General features: G+C 32.9%; 1 protein-coding gene across 1 annotated transcript; it reads left to right on the top strand.

The window, feature by feature from the left end:
* Positions 1–266: 266 nt before the first annotated feature.
* Positions 267–23,369, top strand: LOC142345537 (tRNA (guanine(37)-N(1))-methyltransferase-like). The gene is made up of 3 exons (XM_075397614.1): positions 267–580; positions 20,506–20,885; positions 22,630–23,369. The coding sequence occupies exons 1-3, from the start codon at positions 277–279 to the stop codon at positions 23,314–23,316; spliced, it is 1,371 nt and encodes a 456-aa protein (XP_075253729.1). The 5' UTR covers positions 267–276; the 3' UTR covers positions 23,317–23,369.
* Positions 23,370–24,931: the final 1,562 nt, after the last annotated feature.

Below are 24,931 nucleotides of genomic sequence, written 5' to 3' on the forward strand. Positions count from 1 at the left end.
AGTTCTTCCCCATTGCACATATTGTGAGAGTCCAACACATTGACCATGAGGCACACTTGTTGCAACATATTCCACCAGTATGTTGGATCTTTCACAGCTTTTCGATAGTTCGGGCATTTGGCTGTGGTTCTCGCTGAAACTCCGCGACTGTTCTTTTCGCCATTCACATCTAATCAATAAATTTATCACAATTAGGCTGCTATGAGGTTTCATATGTGGGGCTGTGGGTTGTTCGTGAAAAGGAAGAAGCAGAACATTTCAGGTATGCTAATGTGAATGAAACGCTTGCTAAATATTTTGAAATCTCTTGTTAAAATGAGCGAGCCTGATATGCTGAAGACTATTAGCACACTTCCACCAAATTATCTCCTCAATACTCGGCTGAGTGGAATGAAGGTTCTTGACAAAGCCAGTTTCGAACAATGTTTGTCGTACAGTTGCGTCAATGTGCCGTACACTCAATGTAATTCGACTGGAAAGCTTCTCAAGTCATGGCTGCTTAAGATACCAAACTTCAAAGCAGTGAAAGACAACGAGAAAAAGGATGGCAAACTTTTTGTGTTGAATCCACTGGCAGTAAGTACGTTATTTTTACATCGCCAGTTCACCATAGAATTTAACCAGAGTTTAACTAATTTATATGAAACTCAATACCTTTTATTTAGAAAAATAAATTGGCATTACTATAGTAGTAGTAGTAAAAGACTTGAATTTACCATTGAAGGATTTTTGACAGTACTAGAAAAGATCTTTACAGAGGGTAGCAGTAAAAGAAAATATATGAATTAAAGGAAAAATTCTAAAATACATTCAACATCTGCAAACGGCACAGCGACATTTGATTGACCATGTACAGGTTCTTGATATATCGTATTTTAAATCACGTAGACTGACGAAGAAACCCTTCGTGGTAGGCGGCTAAATATTTTTTGGAATAAGAAAATTGAAAGAAAATATTAAGTTGTCGATAAAAGGATTATAGTTGCTCTCAAGCGATTTAATTGCTCTCGCAAGTTTGCTGCAGTTATTTTTAGTCCTGTTGTCTTTTTAAGGCGATTTTTCGCTTGACCGGTATTCGTCTGACCTTTTTAACTTTTTGTCATCAAAACAGGATGAACAGGTAACGCCCAGAGGACAATAAGTGGCTGAGCAACTCTTAGAGCATTACACCTTATAGTCTCTAAGTATGCGGTTCACCGAAACTATTATGAGTCAATTTTGTGAAGTCAAAGGGCTGTTCTTAATCTTAAAATTTTGACCCCCCTCAATCAACCCTCCCGACCTACTCACCTCTATATCTTCCCCAACACTATACCCCCTCCACCTAATTTGGACACCATCTCCATCGTCCCCCCTAACGCTTGAACCCGCTCAACCCTTTCAAATGTTAGCACCCTCAGCCACATGTGGCTACTGCCGAAGCCGACCGTTCGCCAGTCGCTTGAGGGCAATTTGCGGGCAATTTGTTATTTTATAAGCATTTTGTAAACATTTTTCGCAATTTCTCAAGATAATCGATTTTTAAAAAATTCTTTTATGCCGTTTCCGTACCTAAACGTACTTAAAATTTTCTTTAAAAGGAAGGAGCTACATTGAAAGATCGTTTTTACGGTCTCTCGCAAAATTCGTCTCGAGAGCTGGAAACTGTTGTTGTTATCGCAGGTTTTATTGTTCATAGAAGTTCCTCCAATGAGTTCTGTGATGACTGTCATTGTTTGTTGGTTTAAATTTATATCAAGTTTAACTTGTCAAATGTTAATTTTCCCAATACTAATTTGACTTGTAATCAACCTCACATAAACAAGAAGCTAAACATCCTTAATTCTGCTTTAAACTATATTCTTTGATTTGTTTAGTTTAATTTCACTCTAGGTTATTTTCTTCCCCTCTTTTGTAGAGATGGTGTTCATTTCTCATTTTATGGTTATCATTCTTTCGCACGAATCCTAATTTTTTTTATCTATACCTTTGATTCTTTTTGAATCTCCCAGCTTTCCCTGCCGAAATGTCCGTAGAGTAAAGTCTGATTCTCCGTTTGGGAAATTCATAGATCAGCCAGAATGTAGATCATGACGGAAGCACCTTTTTCCACGGCGTTACACAATGCTGATGGCTTCGCGTACGCTGTAGCAGCCTGAAGTGTGTGGTTAACCGCCCTCCCGGATTCAGTTGTCCAAGCTGTTAACCACTGCATCACCCAGCCGACATTCCAAAAGAATAGCCCCATACACAAGTTCGTTCGGTCTGGAACAACACAGGTGCGGATCTTATTGAATTCGACACTGCAACCAACACGGTGTCCACGAAACGTCTTGCCAAGCGACGAAACCTTATCCAATGATGTTTGAGATGTCTCCGCCAACATCGAAGAACAGATTGAGCAAATTGATTACGAAGTTTGCAATTGGAGAGACAACTTTATTGATCAACAAAAACCAGCGGGCCATATTTGAGCAAATTGATTACGAAGTTTGCAATTGGAGAGACAACTTCATTGATCAACAAAAACCAGCGGGCCAGAAATATGTCGACTCTCTTGACAAAATTTTGAAGCACTTTGCAACTCTAACTACTCCATGAAATTGACCATAACCCTCTCAAGACAATTCAAATCCCGAAGCATTCCATACCACACCCCTCTTTATTTGGAAACATCAGCGCAACCGCATTTAAAAAATTCCATGAAAATTCATGGCAGCCACGGTCCGTGGGGTTCAGATGCAGTTGGATGGAGACGAATTCTGACCTACCTCGAAGTGAACTCAGTCAATGCTACAAAAATATTGTCCAAAACTGCCATTAGGTTAGCCACCAAAAAATTCTTTTAACATTTGGCATTATACAACGCTTGTCTCATACCACTCAACAAAAACCCTGGAGTCAAGTCTTGAGCCGTATTATTTTGAAGTGTATCAAAGTGCGTAGAAAAGAACCTGCAGTTTCTTGTAGGCAATAGCCAGCTCTAAATGTGCCAAAGGTGCGGGCATGAATATGCTGTACATTCAATGAGGTCTGCTTACGATGTTCCCGAAAACGAATTATAGACGCCAAAATGAATTCAGTTGTCTCAATAGACAATCAGCTCTTGATAATATAAAAAAGTAGTCCTGCTTTAAGCTGTGTTGCTGAAATGCCATACACCGCCCAATCGACGTGATTGTTGCGGCACGCGCTTGCGGTCCCAAGAAGCCGCCACTCGGTGAGATCATATTGCCATGGCAATGTACGCTATAGTCATTTTCCCACTGATTTACACTAGCGAATTTGAATGGCTCGCTACTGTTGAGCTCCTTGGAGATTAAGATCTCACGAAAATTCACCTCATACAGGATATGATTGTCAGACGATAGCAACGCTCGACTCAAAGATGGAAGCTCGCAAAAATGTTTTCTCCGCACTCTACCCAAAAACATACGTCTCTTTGTTGGCTCGGCATCTGAAAAAGGAGCCTCGAATTGTCTCACAGCATTGCCACTGAAAGTTATTCACGTTGACAAAATTGGAATTCTGCGATGGTTTCTGCATTCTGTATAATCTTGAAGCAAAAATACCTATTGACTGTCCTTGTGGAGAAAAGTCCTTGTGGAGAAAAGTCATATCTGTATCTATGAAGATAAATACACAATCTACACTTAGCATTTCTAAATCTATAGTAAGAAATATGTTTATTAACCCCACACATACAACATGTTAAATATAAATTCTTATCATTATAATGTTTTCCGAAATGTTCAATATAATCCTTTACTTTGACTACATTCTCACATATATAACAAGAATATTCTAATTCTTTACAATTATCACAACACTCTTTCCAAGGCTTATTTTTACACTTATCACACTTCATTTTTTACTTTCGAAAAATTATTTTTTTTATAATTTTCCCTAATAAAATACACCATGTCTCGTTCAACTAACAGTAATGTAAACCTTTGTGATATATGTGATTTATCCTTTGGTTCAAGGAAGGATTTTCTCAAACACACTTTAACAAACCAGCACCAGAAAAGAGCTAGGGATATTATTATGGATCTTGATGAAGCTGAAACTAAAACTAAACCTAAAGCCGAAGATGGTAATATATACTCTAAAATTAGGTATGAGTGTAAAGAATGTCATGAAGAATTTAGGAATAAAATAGCTCTAACTACTCACTCATATAGTCATAATCGTAAGTATCTAGAAAACACAGAAGACTTTGATATAAACTCCAGTCAGAACATGCAAGAATTTTATATTACTGATAAAGGGGGGAATTACATTAAAGATATAGATGAAGCAACTAATTACTCTTTAGAAGAAATTAAAAACTGCTATCAGTTTCGTAGAGTTAAGAGTTTTAAATATAAGATTACAGTCGAGTGTGATTATAAGAAGAGAACCAAAGAAGACGTTAAGATTGCAAAAATATTTTTCAATACTGACTACATTAATAATAATGCGATTTATGAAAATGGAGACTTCGCGGATTGGCTAAACTTCGAAAAGGAAACATATGAAGGTTATGGTTATGATTTCGAGTTTCTTGGAATAAGAAGTATTCAATTAAACATTGAACCAACTAAAGCATCTATTGGTAGCTATATAGATTTACCAGCTGATCTCAAAAACTCTAAATCGATATTAAATATACGCAATTCCAAATACAACTGCTTGCAACTAACTGTTACTGCTTGGCTATATCCAGTCATAGTTAATGCAACACGTGAAAGTAAATATGTAGATAAACTAATTGAACCAAAACAACAATATGAAGATGACTTAGGATATATATTAAGAATGCAGAAATTATACAATATTAATATTTGGTTATACACACCTTGTGGTGGGGGTAAAGTAGAATTGTTTAAACCAGTGGATGACTTTAATAAAGATAGAAACGATGTAAGAATACTAGTTTGGGGGGATGGTACTACAGAACACTGTGCTCTAATTAAAAACATAGAAACCTTGTTAGATCGACCAAATAGAATGAATCAAAAATTCTATTACTGTGATAGATGTACATATTGGTTTGATTCAAAAACTAAATATGACAAACATGAATGCAACAACTCATTCAAACCAGAGATTGTTTGTCCTAAGAAAAAACATATTACTTTTATAAATGAACACAAAAGTCAGAATATAAAAAATACTATAACTGCCGATATAGAATGTTGCATTGTTGAAGTCTCAACTAATGATAGTAAATATGTAATAGCTGAACATATTCCTATAGCTGTGGGCTACACCTGGCAAGGTAACTTCAAGCACTACTTCGGTCTTGATTGTATCAAAAGATTTGCTAGAGATCTATTAGAGATAGAAACAGAAAATAATTTCAAACACAATGAAAAGATGATATTCACAGAAGATAAATTATACCATGAAACTAATAACACTTGTCATATCTGCAGCAAAACATGTATTAATCCGCGAAGCGGTTACACCGATAAAGTAAGAGATCATTGTCATGAAACTGGTAAATATAGAGGACCAGCATGTAAGATATGTAATCTGAGGTATAAACAACAAAACTTCATTCCTGTAATATTCCATAATGGCTCTGGCTATGACTTCAACTTACTATACAGTGAACTCTTCAAACAGAATAATGATAAAAGAAAAGTAGATAACATACCACTAGCTGCTGGTAAGTCTAAGATGTTTAGCATTGGTTGTCTCAAATTCTTAGATAGTTATAACTTCTTAGCTATGCCTCTAGATCAAATGGCAAAGATATACGGATGTAAAACTAAAACATTATATCTATATGAATACTTTGGTTTAGATGACTTGGGCACCACGACGAAGTCGTATGACAGCGAAGCCGCCAATGGTAGCAAAGCTACCTACCAAGAAGTTATAGGTAATCTGAAAATAGAAGACTTCAAATCCTCATTACATAATAAATTACCAACACAAGAAAAAGTAGATGACTTTAATAATGAAAACACTCATAAAACTGGTAAAGATCTAACTATAAAGTATTTACAGAATGATGTTGAAATATTAGACTATTGCATGAATGAATATGTTAAATTAAGCATGAAAGAATTCAAGCTCAATCCACTACATTACGTTAGTCTCCCAGGTTATAGTTTTGATTGTTGGTTAATGTCAAGTGGTGTTACACTAGATACATTGCAAGATAAACAAATGTTAGATGATTTTGTTGGAGCAAAGAGAGGTGGTATATGTGGAATAATGGGTGATAGATATATTAATAATCGGCGAAGGTCCATATGGTACATAGACGCAAACAACCTATATGGTTATGCAATGATGCAAAAGCTACCTTATAGGGACTTCCAGTTTACTACTACTACTCTAGACACTATACTAAATACTCCAGATGATAGTGATCATGGTTATTATATAGTTTGTGATATTGATTATACTAATGAATGTAAAGAGAGAACAGAACAGTTAGCACTAATGCCTAATAAGAGAAAGATAAATGATAATGAATTAGGTTACAGAGAAAGAGATGGAGGCAAGGCAAGATCAGAGAAATTAATCTTAGATCAAAACAACAAAACAGAATATATGGTTCATTATAGGATGTTAAAGTTCTATGTTAAGATGGGAGTAAAGGTAACAAAAATACATAGAGTAATTAAATTTAAACAAGACTATATATGTAGAGATTATATACAAAACAACACAAATAAAAGAGCAACAGCTAAAACTGAAGCAGGGAAGGATGTAAGGAAATTAATGAATAACTCCCTATATGGAAGAATGTGCATGAATCCCCTACACTTCCTTCAAAGCAAGTTCTTGCATGATGAAGAAAAGATAATGAAAAGTGTAAGTAAACCAACATTTAAGAATATAACTAGATATAGAGGTTATAGCCAAATAGAATATATAAAGAAAAAAATAGAATATAGCTCACCTGTTTATGTGGGAGTAACAGTACTCGAACTTAGCAAATTACACATGTATGATGTATTCTATAATATTTTACAACCATCCCTCAAAGATCTAACACTTCACTATATGGATACAGACAGTTTTGTATTAAGTTATAGTGAAGGTAAAGTTAGTGATGAGCATATGGATCTATCCAATCTCGAAAAACCAATCAAGACAAATATTAAAGTCCCCGGCAAGTTTAAGCACGAGGTTGGGAGTAGGATTATTGAGGAATTTATAGTCTTAACACCTAAGACTTATAGTTTGGTTACCCACGGGCAGAGCCCGTTTAAAGGTAGCCCAAAGAATACTAAAGAAAAAGGAATAAAGAAGCATAATAATGCTAAACATGAAGAGTATTATGATGCATTAATGAATAATATACAGAGAACAGTAGATGAATGTAGAATACAAAAAGTTGGTAATAACATGACAACAACAAAAACAACTAAGATTAGTTTAAATATATTTGATGATAAAAGGTTTTATGTAAATAACATTAAAAGTTATCCTCACGATGAGAATCTATATCTTTTCAAAAGAGATCTAGTAAATAAAATCTGTGAAGCAAATTTAAATTTAAACAAAGACCTACTTATCTGTGAAACAGCTTCGCTGATAAATAATATTAAAAAGCTAACCATTAATGATGATAGAAAGTTAATCCTTGCTGCAATTACACTATATAATGATTTATTATAATTATAAAAAATGACTAAACTAGATAAACTTATAGAATTAAACAATCTAGAAAAACAAAACAGAAGAAATAGATTAGACGATAAATTAAAACAACAAGAATATTATGGTGAAATAGAAGAGTTATTTGATCCTTTAACTAAAACACTAAATGCAAACAATGAACCATGGCTAACTCATAATGAACAAACATTAAGAGCAATAGATTGGCAAAATCAAGAGTTAGATAAACAAACTAAGATGATTGGTGAAACTGCTTCGCAGATCAGTGAAACTGCTTCGCAGATCGAGCAAGCTGGTTCCCAGATTGGTGAAACTGCTTCGCAGATCGAGCAAGTTGGTTCCCAGTTTAATGAAGCTTTAATGAAGTCCAATGGCAAAGCTGTAGAGGAAGCTCGAGATAAACCAGGAATGTTAGTAGATAAAGACACGGCTCAAATTATTAATTTGATGTCAGTTCAATCTAATCCCCAATTAAAGTTAAAGTTCGGAAATTTAGATATTGGTGAATTTGAAATGAATGGTGTTAAACTAATTTACCAAGAAAATTCATTTATAGTTAAGGATAATATATATGAGTTGTCAGATGAATTTATAAACTTTCTTACTAACCCTAATATAAAACATGGTGAAATCGAGGAAGATGAAAACAAAATAAAAAGGTTTTTAAAGGATATTAGATATGATTTAGGAAAAGGGGATAAGAAAAGTGCTAGATATAGAACAATAAAACGTATAATGGGGCAAAAGATGATGTATATGGTAGGGGACTAAATAGCAACCCAAATAATTTAATAGAAAGACTAGAATTATTAATACTAGAAACAAAAGCTGGTCATGATGGATGATATGACGAAATGCTAGATATATCTAAGCAACTATTATCTATGAATATTATTAATCAAGAACAACTAGATAATTTTGTTTTTAACTATGATAAATGAATAATGATGGAACAACAACAACTCCTAGCTAAAGAAGTATTTAGTCCTCAAATAACAAAGTTTAGAAGAGAAAGAATAATACCATTATATAAAGATGAAACATGGTCAGCTGATTTAATTGATAAGTCATCTTTAAGTAAATACAATAATAATTATAAGTTTATATTAACAGTTATAGATATATTCACAAAATATGCATGGGCTATTCCATTAAAGAATAAATCTGGTTTATCTATAACTAATGGCTTTAAATTAGTATTAGGCGAAAATCCACAAGGAGGCTCTCAACCTAGAAAACCAGAAAAGTTATGGGTAGATAGAGGTAGTGAGTTTTACAATAAAACATTTAAATCTTTACTTAAAGAATATGGAACCGGCAAAGCCGCTTCAGGGATCAGTGAAACTGCTTCGCAGATAGAACTATATTCTACCTATAGTGATTTAAAAGCTGTGTTTATAGAGAGATTCAATAGAACATTATTACACATAATAAATAAACCAATGTTCATCAATGGTGATGGTAATTGGGTAAATATATTAAATGATGCAGTCTTAACATATAACAATAACATTCATTCAACAATTAATATGACACCAGTTGATGCTTCTAATAATCCTGATAAGGTTAAATACACTTTTAATTTTAAGAATATTAAGCCAAAATTTAAAGTTGGTGATTATGTTAGAAACGCAGATAAACGTAATATCTTCTCTAAAGGTTACACTTCTAATTGGAATAGAGAACTGGTTAAAGTTAATGAAGTTCTAAAAACACAACGACCAACATATAAGATAGAAGATAATAATGGAGAGATAATAGAAGGTAAATATTATGAACAGGAACTATTGAAATCTGAGTTTGATTTTGAATCTAATAATAAAGTTTTGGAATCATTAAATATATTTCTTAAAATAAATAATGACAAGAAACAGATTCAATCAGGCTAAAAATCAATCAGGGAACTCACTTCTCGGATTAACATCAACAAACAACCTAACACTAAGTAAGGCTCGTGGGTTATTCCTAGAAGATAATGATAATATTGACATGAAGGATACCTATAAAATTACAAATGTACATCCTCCGTTAGATGAAAAGGATGTGGTTAATAAAGAGTAATGTGACAATAACTTATTATCCTCTTCTAATAAAATAGAAATTTTAAGTAGAAACATAACTGAACTAAGAAAAGGTGATTTTGATAAAGTTACAACTAAAACATTACAACTAAATGAAACACAAGTTAATGAAAATCTAATTAAAGAATTCATTAAATCAGCAAATGAAGTCACAAATGTTGTTAACTTTTGTAATAAAGTTGCTGCTGATACTATCTCTAAATATAATCAATTAAAACAAGAGATTGATAATAATAAGTTTAATCAGAATGTTACCAACATACATTTAGATGATATGTTTACTAATGGTCTAAGGGAAATGAAAGAATACAATAAATCTCTTAGAGGTGTTATAGTAATATATATAATTTCTATACTTTTACGAAGTAAGTTACTTGATAATAAAGAGAAAGACAGACTTGAGATGCATTATGGATTTAAACAAGAAGATATAACGAAAGAAATAGAAAGTTTTTTCACTAATGAAAATGACCAATCTACGAAGTAGTTTCACTGATCCAACAGCACCGAGTGAGAGCTTACTGTATCCAGATTTATCATCAGCATCGGAACGGTTGATGCGCGAAGCTGCTGCTGTCAATGAACAGCAGACAAATGAAAAGATTCAAGCTAATAATAAATTTAACAATAATATTAACATTATAAAAGATATTAGAAATTATTATGAAACTGAAACTAATAATTATAATAAGAAGTTAAGTAGATATAAAAATTATATTAACGTAGCTGAGATAACAGAAATACTATTATCATCAATTGCAACAACAGCAACAACAACATCAGTTGCATTAACAGGTATAGGATTACCTTATTCTATACCCACAGCTTTTGCTACAGCAACTGTTTGTGGTTCATTATCAAAAACAATTAATACTAAAATAGGAAATAAAATTATAAAGTATTCACAAATGTATATTCTAGCTAAACAGTTTAGTGATAAATTTAATAAACTATATACTAAATCAATGAATGATAATAAAATAGATAATGATGAATATAATGAATTAGTCAAGGTATATGAGGATTATAAGAAGAACAAGAAAAATAAATTAAGTGTTTTTTTAAACTAAAGTTATTAGTGTTTAGTAATAACAATTTCTTTAGTAATAATAATATTAGTATAAATATATACCGATAATCATAATCATAAACATAAACATAAATATAATCATAATCAAATAATTATCTTGTCTTTGTACCTAAGTATAAACCTCTTCCTTTTTGTACTACCTTTATACCTTCACCAGTAGTTGCAAATTTAATTAAATCAGGTGTGGCTGATAAAGCAGCTCTAGGGTTTCTAGATGCCGCTGCAGTTCCTATTTTACTTGCAATCTCTAATGCTCTTATTGGATTATTAGCAACTTTCTTTCCAAAGTTAACTGTAGCTCTACCAACACTCTTAAAGAAATCTTTCAATCCCTCAGCTTCTATTGTTGCATCAGATACTGTCATTGATTTATTCCTTCCACATTTAGTGCAGGATCCTCTTAACATTTTAGTACCTTTTGGTGTAATAGCTCCTCTTATGTTATTAGTGCCACTATAATGTCTGCCACCAACACAATATGAATTGGTTTTGAACTTATTTAAAAGACTCATTTCTATATATAAAAAATAATGGAAGTTAAAAAGTATAATCCTTTTGTTGTTATGAATAAGTCTGAGTCTAAGCCTACGGGTATCACCCGCGAGCGAAGCTCGAAGACAAAGCCTAAGACTGAGTCTAAGCCTACGGGCTCTGCCCGCGAGCGAAGCTCGAAGACTAAACTTGAAGCTAGAGGTTTGTCTCTAGAGAATAAAAAGAAACTAGATACTATTTATGCTAAAGGTTTTGTTAAGACTAGTAGGAAATAATGATAAGGACTTTAATTATAATTATATCTATGATATGATAAGCCTCTGGCTATTAGTCTCTACGAGACTATATCAACCATCTTATTACCATCACTACTAACACTAATAACCTTTCTAGTTAATACTAATGCATGACATATAACATCGGCAACTGCAGCACTAAATTTAAAATTAAGTTGTATTGGTTGTGGACCTATATGATCACTTTGATATCTAGTATCAAATACATATATTCTATAACTACTTTTGAATGTTCTATGATTTATATACGGTTTTATATTATATGGTAGCCCATTATAATCTTTATTAAAGCTAACAATCTCTTTAAAAGCCTCATTATAATTATTAGTGCCATAATTAATATTCATTCTATCTTCAGGATAAAACTCACTACCAATCTTACAATAACATTCAGTAACATTCATTATATGAAATGTACTTGCATCATGAGTTTGTTCATTAACATTATTATTTTCAAAACCAACTATTATATATTGTGGTCTTTCCATACCACTTTCCATACCTAAATCAAACAAGAAGTTAGTAGCATTAGGTACGTTCTTATAAAATGTCTTTCTTTCATAATAACTGAAGTCTATATTATTCTTTTTTTTAATCCTTTCTGTACAATAATTCTATTATCATTACTAGGATCAATACTAGGCACACACCATGATATATCTCTAATTTCTATATTACCATCATTAGCTACTGCATCAGCACCAGCATTAATTCTATATAGAGCTCTATCATTATTATTTCTTTTTAATATTAGTTTAAATCCTAAACCATATATAATCTTTTTTAAATCATTCACAAAACCAAATAGATCACTCATCTTAACCATCATATACATATGACCTCGTTCTGCAGCAATATGGTCACCTTTAAGTTGACTATCTCTATTACCTTGATTTCTAACAAAACCACTCTCATATTCATCATCAGTACTAGTTAATAACTTATACATCAATAGATTAGGATGACAATGATCTATATATTCAATGGTCCTACCACCACTAGTTTCAAGTTTAACTGAACTAAACAATGCCATCATACCATAATTAACTAATCTAATATTAGCATTATTAGCAAATACACCCCCAGCATCATCTGATACAACAAACTCTATCTCTAGATATGAATCGTGTATATTTAAATGATTCTCTTCTCTATTGAGTATAATATTAATGTTAGTATTGATTGTATTCATTGTTGCCAGATTATTTGGTTTATACTTTATAATCTTACTTTTGTGTATATCATTATTATAACCATAAGTTGCATCCAAATTAAAATCCATTTTTATTAGATAAAAAATGACTGATAACTTAATCTTATGCGAACTACAAAAGATACATGATGCTTTAACTAAAACTAAAGAAGAACACACACTTAACTTTAGAATGATAAAGCCAACAGAAAAGTTTAACTTTAGTGAACCTATACTTAATAAAACAAAATTAGGTTTAATTAGATTATCAGTTTATAACTCAGTGTTTAATGTGAATAGAATGAACAATCAACTCATATATGATACCCAAGGTGAAACATGGTCAAATACCCGTCTTTTAGGTATTACACCAGGTGCATATGAATTATATGAAATAGCAGAATTAATAAAAGAAGAAACTAATGGTAATGTTATAATAGAAATTGATAAGTATACAATGAAAAGTTTAATGGAAGTAAAACAAGGTGCAATTAACTTTGACATAGAAAATTCAATAGCCCCATTACTAGGATTTAGAAAAATAGTTTTTAATAAAGGTAAATATACATCTCAGAAAATTGTTGATATTATGGGTTTTAGTAATATTAACATTCATTGTAATGTGATATCTGGTGTTAAAGATAATGGTAAGGATACAGACATATTATATACTTTTAATCTAACTGAACCACCAGGTTACTTGATAAATATTATACCAACTAATATCTTATATCAAAATGTAACTAAAGATAGAATAGAATATATAGAGTTTCATATTAAAGATGAGCATGGAAGACCTATAGACTTTAATGGTGATGTATTAAGTTTTACTTTACATCTAATATAGTTAGCAGACGACGGTCTGTTTGATTTAGTTACAGACTTAGACTTAGACTTTACTTAGACTTAGGCTTAGACATAGTCATAGATTTAGACTTAGACTTATCTGCGAAGCAGGTTCCCTGATACTTAAACTAAACTACAAAACTCTCCGATCCCAATTAATTCTTAGTTTACCATTAATATTTTTATTTTTAGTTATATCAATGACAATGTAATTATAAGGCTCTTTCCATACCTTATTACATATATTAGCAAAATCATTATAACTAAGTTCCACATTATTAAAGAAATCTTGATATATAGATATGAGGGCTTTACCTCTCTGTTCAAATAAAATAAATAGATTACAGTTCTCTCTAACACTCTGCCTATCCAGAGAGAACAGGTTTTGATTAAGATATATCATATTACAATTATTATGTCTACCCCTACAAAAGTATTCATTAATAACTGGTTCTTTGGCTCTAACATCATCGAATATCATTAGTTTCTTTAAGTCTTTGGGTAGTTTATCAGGAGATGGTAAATCTTTTATATCTTTAATAAATTCAACATCTGCTTTTGGGTTTATTCTTTCTATACCATGGTAGTGATCACCAGTAGGTCCAATGATATATAGCTTATCAAAGTATATACTAGCTAGAATTAGTTTTTTCAATAAGAATGTCTTACCACATTCACTAGGACCAGATATTATACATCTAAAGTTATCTGGGAATGCGGCTTCAGTAATTATATCATCATCATTTAACCATGAATATAGATCATCTTTTATATTAATGGCAATAGGACTTGTTTGGATTATATTACTTCCTGGTGGTGATATATCCAGATTAGGACTACTTCGCGGATTATAACTACCCCCTTGATTATAACTACTTCTCTGATAGATAGTCTCATCATTATCATTATCATAAACATTGACATTATCATTATCATTATCATTAGCATTAACATTATCATTATCATTATCATTAAACTTAACATTATCATTATCATTAACTTTATCGTTATCATTAATTTTATCATCTGTGAAGCAGGTTCCCTGATTATCATTAACTTTATCATTATCATTAACTTTATCATTACAACCCAAACAGAAACACTCATTATACATTTCTGGATATTTACATTGATTAACTAGAATATTCAAAGCATTGTTAATTCTAAATCCTCTATCAATAAGATAGATCATGTATAAGCAATAAGCCCCACAATAAGATTCGTCATATTGTTGTATTCTTTCATTAGAGCCTAGATTGACATACTCTTCTAAGAATAATGGAGGAGTTTCTATACCAAAACTATCAAAGTAATACACTGGACCACCTTCTCTTCTTATAACGAAAACCCAATGTGTACCTTCAGTTGGATGTAAATTTACAATAATGTTGGAGTTGGGTTCACTTACGTTATTTGGAGTCTGATCTCTCATTACAATTTCAATTGGTGTTAGACTTATATCTTTACCTATATCTTTTATTCTGATATCACTTATAGCACTATTATCAATATTAAATTTATTATTGAATTCCTCAAAAGTTAGGATAAGCATTTTCTTATAAATATTATTAATGTTTAATTATAACTCTAATTGTAAGTCTAAATATAAATCCAAATATAGTCTAATTATAAGTCTAATTATAAGTCTAATTATGTCTATATTTATCTATGTTTTCATTTATAAAAATGGAGACAGGTAGTGTGGTTATAATTTTTATTTTCTTAATTATATTTTGTTTTATAGTATATGATTCAATACCGAGTAAATATGCAAAACTAGAAGAAATCTTTGGTGGATTTATGAATAGGAGTCTAGTTAGATTTGAATATGAAAAGTCACCATTACACACTATTGTCTATGGTGGAACTGGTACGGGTAAAACATATTTTGTTAGACAATACTTAAAATTATACTCAGTCCAAAAGCAAGATCCGCGAAGTGGTTACACCGATCAGGATCAAAATCAAAATCAAGATCAAAATCAAGATCAAGATCAAAATCAAAATCAAGATCAAAATCAAGATCAAAAACAAAATCAAAATCAAGATCAAAATATAGTTATAGTGTGTAAAGATGACAGAGACTGGATAAATCCCGAGACTAATAAGTTTTATACTGGATTTAATAAATGTGATATGAATATGATCACAAAAAACAATATGCAAAAATTTCGAAATTGTGTAATAGTACTTGATGATATGGGTGATAAGTTAAATAAGGATATAGACTATTATTTTACTGAAGGTAGACATTATAATATTCAAATGATTGTAATGTGTCATAAACCAGCTCAAATAAATAATACAGCAAGAATGAGTTGTGATACTATTTATTTAACAACTTATAATGGATCTGATCTATTTAAAAACTTTAATGAGATATATAAATGTGAACATGACTTTAGTAAAATAATTAATGAGTTAAATAGTAACCATTATAATCGTACAGACGGAATGTCAGATGAACTTCGTTATGGTATAATTAAATATAATAAGAAAGAAAATACTTTTATTATTATTAATGGTAATAGAACAATGATATATGATTCAAGAGTTGGTTTCCTTGATTTAAAAGCTCTCAGTTTAAAAGATGAGTTAGGAAGAGAAGATATATATAAACTTATATCATATATGAAACCACTCATGATAAATGCAACAGATAGAAATACTATTAGTCATGATAATTATCAGTTTTATTTTAATAAACTTCTTACATTAAAAGGTATTAAAATACAGAATGATGTTTTAACTCAGGAAGTTGTTAAAGCAAATGGTCTTAGATTATTTTCAACTATTTTAGGTATTATAAGTTCAGGTTTAATGATATATAATTTTATGAGTCCTGATATATCAGTAAGAAATGCCGGACATGTGGCAACTGCAGCGAGTACTATGTTGAATAGAACAAGTACATTATTGAACTATGGATTTGGCAGAAATCAAGATCAAGATCAAGATCTGGAACATGAAAGGGAATATACAGATGGAGAAACATGGTCGAAGACCCATCAGCGAAGCTGTTACACAGATCAGCGAAGCTGTTACACAGATCAGCGAAGAAGTTACACTCATAAATATACTGGGATTTTAAATAAAGAGGGACGAGAGAATTTAAACAGTCTATATGTAAATAATGAAGAATTTAGAAATGAAATTATAAATTATGTTAAAAATAAAATGCAATTAAACCTTGAAGCAATTTTAGATAGGAGATGTAAAACTAATATACTCAATACGTTAGGAAATAAATATTTAGCAGAGTGTATCAAATCTAAAGATAATACTAAAGATGTAATTGAAATCTTGGGTAAATATGTTGGATCAGTGTAAGGACCTTCGGTCTTGTTACACCAACTGCTTCGCAGATTAGAACAACTACTTCGCAGATCAGTGTAAGGACCTTCGCTTTTGTTACACCAACTGCTTGGCATGCCACGGATGAAGTCCGTTGGTTTACCACAGACAGAGTCTGGTCGCAGATATAATTGAAATTAGACCAATTATAAATGGTTATAAAATGTTTAGAGTGTAACTATAAATGTGGAAACATTGCTTGTTTAAAATATCATTATGAATCATGTCATAAAGATAAAATTGATAAATGTATATGTGGTAATATAACAATAAGTGCTATTTGTGCTAATGATTTTTCTCCATGGGGTTGTTCTTTAAAAAATGAATCTAGTTCTGGTTCTGGTTCTGGTTCTAACTCAAGTTCCAGCTCTAGCTCTAACTCTAGTTCTGATTCTGGTTCTAGCTCTAGTTCTAGCTCTAGTTCTGGTTCTGGTTCTGACTCTAGTTATAACTCTAGTTCTAACTCAGACCCTAACCCTAACTCTAACTCAGTCCCTAACCTTAACCCTAACCCTAATCCTAACCCTAACTATAACTCAGAAGTATTAATCAGAAATTGTAATAAATGTAATTATATAAAACCACTAACTGATTTTGATGAGAATAAGTATACATGTAGAAGTTGTACTTCAGCTAAAGTTAATTGTCCATATTGTGCTTCTATTGTGAGATATGATGGGATACGAGCCCATGTAAAGAAACAGCATCCAGGTGTAGAATTAACTAAAGGATTTAGTAGAAATCTAACTGAAAAACAAAGTTCTAGAACTGAAAGTACTTTAGCCATTAGACAAAATGAAGAAGATTGCTCATGTAAATATTATAATTTTGTATCATTTCTTATTAATAATGGAATAAATATAGAAAAAGTAAAAGAAAGTATAAATTTATTGAAAAGTATAGATAATTTGAAATAAAAGTATAAAAAATATAAAAAAAAGGGAATCACTCCTTAAGAGTGAAAAGAGCGATATTCTCTACTGGGGGATCACTCCGAATAAGAGTGAATCGCTCTTAAAGAGTGAAATGTAAATTTTGCTTTAATTTTTTAATTTTTTTATCTTATTTTTAATTTAAATTAATTTCTGATTAATTATTGATCCAATATAGAGAGAATATAGAGAGAATATTCAAGAAGACATTGAAAAAAAAACACTTATCACTGTGTTTCCACCGATCTCAGTGTTCATTTGATGATAAAGGTATTAAAGATAGTAATGGTGAGTTTAGGTTCTATCAGTGAATTTGCAAAAGAACTTCGTTGAATTATAATATTGGTATGAGAACAAATAATAAATTATTATATTATTATAATATTTGTATGACAACATATATTAAATTATTTTTTATATTATTTTTTCTAAATCAAGTAAAAAATTACAAGAAAAAAAATTTTTGTGTAAATATCAGTCGAAATAAGGTAAATATGAAAAATGGAAAATTTGAGTAATATGTGTATATGTCTCCATGGCTCGGGGGCCCGGAGGCCACCATATACACATTACTCACATGTAACAGAAAGATATTAGACACGCTTGTGAATTTAATGCACCGCGTATGCCGTGACGTCGAAGTTGAGTCATCACTTCAGTTGCTAGGCGAACGCTTTTACAACAAATCTAGCACTGATGACAACGCTCGACTTGACATCAAAGCAAACGGCTTGTGGTGGTCCAGGTTAAGCAGAACATTCCTCGACGTAAGCAATGGAGGCCTGCATATGTCATGAGGCAATTAAAAATGTAAAATATGGAATTTTGGAAATTGAAAAATGTCATTTTTTTTGTTCCGCTCTTGTTTCCTGAGGGGGAGGCGCAGAGACCTCTGCAACACGCACTTTAAAGCAACTGACAACAAAGCGACACATACTCGGACGGAATAACATACATTCAAACGAAGATAAGTTGCGCACTCCTGCGCATTGCAATTATTTGTCTCAGCGGGACTAAAGGTGTAGCTGAGGCTGATATTTCCTAGTGTGTTTTTGTGCGAGAGTGAAGGTTAATGAAGTATTGTTTCAACCTTCTTACGCGACTCCTAGAGGTTAGCTTATTGATGTAAGTTTAAAATGCAATGTTTTGTTTTGCGTTAAATTTAAATAGGCTGCTGTTATATTTCATAGCGGGAGCGCACTGTTCCGTCCATTGCTGGAGCATACCCCCTTTTTACATTTTGTTTTTATAGATTTAACTGAATTTGCTTATTTGTTTAAGACTAATTTTTATCTCAAAGATTTAGACAATGTTCTTCCTTCCTATTTGTTTATTTGATTGAACATTTACATGGGTGAACACCCAACAATATATGCGAACTCAGAAAAAAGGAGCATCACAATATTCGCACCGTAAAAATTAATTCTTGAACACGCAAAAAGTTTCGAAAAAGTTGAGTTTTTCTGTTGGCTCAGGCTCTGTTAAAAAGGGCACTTTTGGTGAATACAGTTAGGATGGAGCGTTGTCCAACAAAAGGGGACTGATAGTAAATAAATTATTGCTCTAAACCTACATATGGCGAAAATTGGAAAACAATATTAACACAACAATTAGGTTAGATAACATGGTGACAGGAGTGGAGACAGTATTTGAAACTTACATTTACAAGATACAATTACACTGAATATTGCTTAAAACTCTGTCAATTTACTAATGCCATTAACTTTTGCGGAACTGATTGAGAAATTTCAAACAAATATTAAACTAAAGTAAATTGAATCTTACCTCCTGATCTTTTGCTCTAATTGAATGACCCAAATACCGATGCTGAGATCAAATCAGTTCCAGTCAACGAAGCCCAACAAAATTTCCTCTTTCTTAGGTTATACTGAACATTAAATTGCAAAAGTTAGCATAGTTAACAATCTGTCCTCGCATCAAAAAATGAAAAGGATTATTTGAATAAAAAGGCTGTGCCGTATCCACAGAAATCAGCGTGCAATTGAAAGATTGAAGTTTTTAATTCAGAGTTTTAAAATTAATTTTCCAGTTTTGCCTTTTCTGCTCCATCAGTTACTTTGAGTACTGTATTTAAGTAACCTAATTTGGTGGGAATTTGGTGGACTCCAATCGTTTTTCTAATTCTGTCTAAATTTTGCCAATCTCAGCTGAAACTGAAACCTTCTCCCACTGACAAGATTAGAATGCTATAGAATATAAAGTACCACTCAGTCGTTATTTTATCGTTTGGTCTGGCGTTATTCGATTATGGTGATCATAGTCGATTAGAGCGAATTTTCCTTCAGAGACTACGCAAGCGCTTGACCACGCGTTCTCTGATTTATTGAAAAATCCAGAATGCTTTTAATATTTTGTTGTTGGTAACAGGTAGAACGAAAACGCTTCCAAAAATTAGTTAAATCTTAAACTCTATTGCAGTTATTGAAGCTTGTGTCTGTACTAATTGTCCTCTTAGTCAAAAGTCTATGTTTAAGAGTTGTTTTTAGCTTCGAATATTCTATTTGAATAGATTCTTAAATTGCTCCCCAAGAAAGTTTGAAGCAATTTGTACTATTTATATCTTTTAACTGAATTTGGTAGTTTTTGGTTTGCTTAGAATCCCACAAAGAAGATCTGCATAATGTGATCCAGGACAACAATCTTTCAATGGAAGAAGTCAAATTCACAATCGGATACGACAATTTGACTCTTCAGCAAATTAGTCACTTGGTTCTGCCAAATAACCAATCATTGTCCGGTTTCTCACAGATAGGACATATTGCTCATTTCAACCTTCGAAGTGACATTTTGCCTTTCAAGAGTTTAATCGGACAAGTTGTGATTGATAAAGTTCCGACTGTTAAGACTGTGGTGAACAAAACTCAGAATATCGAGACGGAATTTCGAAATTTCACACTGGAGATTTTAGCAGGCGAAGAGAATACAATAGCTGATGTCGTGGAACATGGAATTAAATTTAGACTTGACTTTGCAAAGGTCAATGGTGTACATTTACGCACAACAAGATATGCTACTGAAACAAAAAAAGGCGATCGTCACTTGCTCAAAAAATATTAGTTATTTTAGACTGAGTTGCAGTGATTTTTCACGCAATTTTATGATTTGTCTTTTCAGTGACTTTTCCGCGATTGATTTCGGTGTGATTTTAATTGAACGTACTTGCTCAGGGAAAGTAGTTCAACTACCCAAATTAAATAATCATTTTGGTGTTTTTAAATTGCTCTCAAACGAAGTTTATAGCAATTATATTAGTCCTGCTGGACTTTTTTTATCAAATGTTTTGTACTACTAACTTTGTCTGATCTTTTTTTTGTCTAACCCTTTTCCTTCTCGTCCTCAAAAACGGCATAAACAGGTAAGCCCTGAGGGCATTAAGCTCTCGGATCTTTTTTGTTTGTGCCCCCCCCCCCCCTTTATGCAACCCTCAGTTAGGCAGCACGTGTCATTACATAGTAAATCACTATGTAAAAATATGGAACGTGCGTCTGGGGTGCAAATAATAGCAGAAAAGATGACATAAATTTATAAATTCATTGTGTGGAGGGTGGTTCTCAGAGCTTTAGCCACCCCTCACTGCCACTGATCACGCCCCTTCCCCACCATTTCACCCCAACGTACTCTACCCCTTCACCTCATTCCACTTGTAACCCCGCACGCTCACCGCCACCCGCCCTTACCAACCCCTCCCCCATGCCCTCGCCTCAAATAAGCTAAAGCTAGCATCACTAAGCTGCAGCTAGCTACTGACGAAAATAACTGCTTTTCCAGGGTAGAATTTGAGCATTTGTTCATAAAGCAGAATTTTCAAAAATTTAGCCATAATTTTTTGCCAAAGTTTGGATCAAAGAATTTATTAGCAATTCTATACCTTTAAAGGTAAAAAGCAGTAACACTATCGTTTCCCAGTTTTACATAGTTAAGCAAATTTATAAAAGTTTGAGTAGTTTTTTGGAAAATGAGAACAAAAGCAACGCAGATCAACAATGTTCACAAAACGTAGAACCTCGATATCTCCTAGGAAAAAACACATTTTCAATTAATTATTGTAGGGTTGTCGGGCTTTCTAACGATACCATTCCCAACTCTCTACGATAAATATATCGGGCGGCCAAAAATCACTGAACAAAATCCAGTTGAGTATATAGTCACCCCCCCCCCCCCCCCCCCACAATAGAGTAGGATCGGAAGAAATATTTGATATTTTACACAATAATAATGGTAGATAAACATTTAACGGCTAGTCTCATCCCGTATAAGACTACATAGACCATCATTTGAGCTAAGAATTGAGCCGAAAGGGCGTTTAGCAGAATCAGGAAAAGCGACCAGGGATAGACAGTCGTTACGCTTTTTTTATTTATTAGAACTTGAAATTGCCTTTTAAACATTAAAATTGCGTTTTAAATACAAGTGAACAATGAGAGAGGGGAATTATTCACAGAACACATCAGTTTGTTCACAGACGCGAGTGAAAACAAAAACATTGTTCAAGGAGAAGGAAAATATTTCCATGAACACTAATTTTATGATTTGAAGCTAGACTGTGAAATTAATTCATCTTCTTTCATTCGCTGTCAAGTTAGCTTAATCAACTTTCACTAGCTTGCATCTGAATAGAAGTTTGCCAAATTAGTCGGTTAAATTTAATTTGTTTTGATTTCCTTTAACTAGATAATAACTAATTTTGTCCTTCAGTGTACACCATTGACTTCCTCATTAGGTCTACTGGAATCCGCGACTGTCAAGTGAACATCAGAGAATCGTGAAACTCCTGGACAGAAACAGCGTCCTAATAGACCCCTTTTGTGGTATCGGACCCTTTGCATTGCCAGCAGCCAAGAAAAATTGCAAAGTTTATGCGAACGATTTGAACCCCGAATCAATTCGATGGCTTCGGGAAAGTCTTAAGCTGAATAAAATTCCAGAGAGCAATCTCAATGTCTACAATTTGGACGCTAAGGACTTCTTTGATCAAGTGATTCCCGAAATTTTTGATTGTGCGGAGCCGGAAGCTGGGGAAGGGTCGAATGCCAGTGTGACCAACTATCATATACCTATGAATTTGCCATCCCTGGCTCATACTTTCTTAGAACCGCTGAAAGACGCTTTGTTGAGAACAAAATTGGTTTTGACTGCCGACGTTTTCATTCATCTCTATTGTTTTGTTACTAAACAGGATCCAAAAGATGAAGCTATTTTGCTGACTTTTGAGAGCTTGAATCTGAAAGCAAAATTGAATTGTGAAGAATTTGGAGCAGAATGTGAAGTACAAGACGTGAGGGATGTGAGCACTAACAAAGTCATGATGTGTGTGTCGTTCAAGTTGAACAAACTTGTTAATAATGAAAAACAATGGGAGAGTAACTGTGTTGCTTCATCCGACTCAAAAAGACTCAAACTTGAATGAATAACATACCTTTATTTTTCATGTGATTAATTTTAAGTTTTGTCAATTGATAATTTTTCGTCAAATTTAGATGATTTCGATATCGGGCCTAAAATTTTGCCCCAGTTAGGTGTTTGGGGCGTAAAGTTTGACGTTTGCAGATAACAGCTGCAGAATTGTTATTCTTATAGTCAAAAACAGATATTTAGTAGTATATAAAAGGCCAGGTAAGGTAGAAATAAATGACATAAAACGTTAAATAGCTGAGAGTTTTTCGCATCACGTGGACGATGACGTCATTTTTGTTGCCACAATTATCTGAATATTTCATTGATACACTCGAGGAAAAGGAAATGTGACTTCATTTCACGTCAGCTGATATAATTTGCTACTAAATTAGAGAGCTCATACGCTTAACCTAATCCGTCTTTGAATTAGTTTAGCCTAATCCGTCCGTTAGCATTATTTGAAATTACTCTTTGGAGGTGCTTAGGTGCCCTCGGACGAAGTTAGAAGCAATTATATTGGTCTTTTATGCGATTTTTGTCACCCTTTTAGCTTTTCGTCCTCAGAAACCGAATAAACAGGTAAAGCCCGGAGGGCACTAAGTGGCTGAGTAGCTCTCTTAAAGCCTTACGCTTTACTAGTCTCTAAGTATGCAATTCAACAAAACTGTTTAAAAAGAGAATTTCATAGTGTAAAAGGCGGTTCTTCAACTTAAAAGTTTGACCCCCTCAGCTATTCCCAATTCTGAACACGTCCACTCTTCTCCCCCCAAATGACCCCCCCACTCCGCCAAACGCCTGCCCTAATGCTAGCATCCTCAATACCCCGAGCGCTACTAACGAAGCCAACCGCTGACTGGTCTTTTGAGAGCACCTGACGTTGGTTGGTTATGTTCCGTCAATACATTAGATTGAATTTCGGGTAGCTCAACGCTCATTACTCCGATTAATATTTTGAGATGATTAATTAATGTTAAGCCCCTTACTTAGTTTGCGGGTAGCTGATGTGGCTTTTAAGTAATGGGCTCAACAAGTAATGGGCCACATCAGCTACCCGCAGCCTACTATTGCTTTTTTAAAAGTCAAATTTTAAAGACCTGAAATTTTTACATAAGTGTGGGTTAAAATTAAACTGTCTTAATGCATTCTCTGCTACGGTGTCGATTGTTGAATGGTGCTAGTACTAAATATTTCAACTGTAAATAAAAGGCCTGTTTCAGGCCTATCAACCAAATCCTATCAAAGTAAAACTTATTTTTTGTAATTGTTTGTCCGTCAGGAAACAGCCTTATTAATTGCTTTCGAACGATGTTCGTAGCAATTATTGTAAACGTGTTGGTCTTTTTAAGCAAATTTTTTGTTTATCGTTTTTGTGCTTTTTCTGGAACAATCTTTGACTTCTCGAGTGACTTTTGTCAAGCTTTCGTTCTTCATTTTTGAGTGATATCTATTGCTCACACTCCGAAGTACAGCTTGTTGCTAAAAAAATCGATTGCATCATATCAACAAAAGGGGCCTGACAGGTGAGTGGGCAGTGCTTCCGGTGAGGGATCGGGAGGTCAATGGTACGAATCCCGGCGTGGTCAACTATTTTTTGCACCCTTAAAGAAAATTTTATCTAGTCTACAGCC

The sequence above is a fragment of the Convolutriloba macropyga genome, chromosome 9, assembly GCF_964194025.1.
Source record: "Convolutriloba macropyga chromosome 9, txConMacr16.3, whole genome shotgun sequence".
Taxonomy (NCBI): Eukaryota; Metazoa; Xenacoelomorpha; order Acoela; family Convolutidae; genus Convolutriloba; species Convolutriloba macropyga.

Coding starts and splice junctions, on each gene's coding strand:
- LOC142345537 (XM_075397614.1), top strand. CDS start 277: ATGAAACGCTTGCTAAATATTTTGAAATCTCTTGTTAAAATGAGCGAG. Junction 581..20,505: donor GTTGAATCCACTGGCAGTAA/GTACGTTATTTT, acceptor TGGTTTGCTTAG/AATCCCACAAAGAAGATCTG. Junction 20,886..22,629: donor TTAGACTTGACTTTGCAAAG/GTCAATGGTGTA, acceptor CTTCCTCATTAG/GTCTACTGGAATCCGCGACT.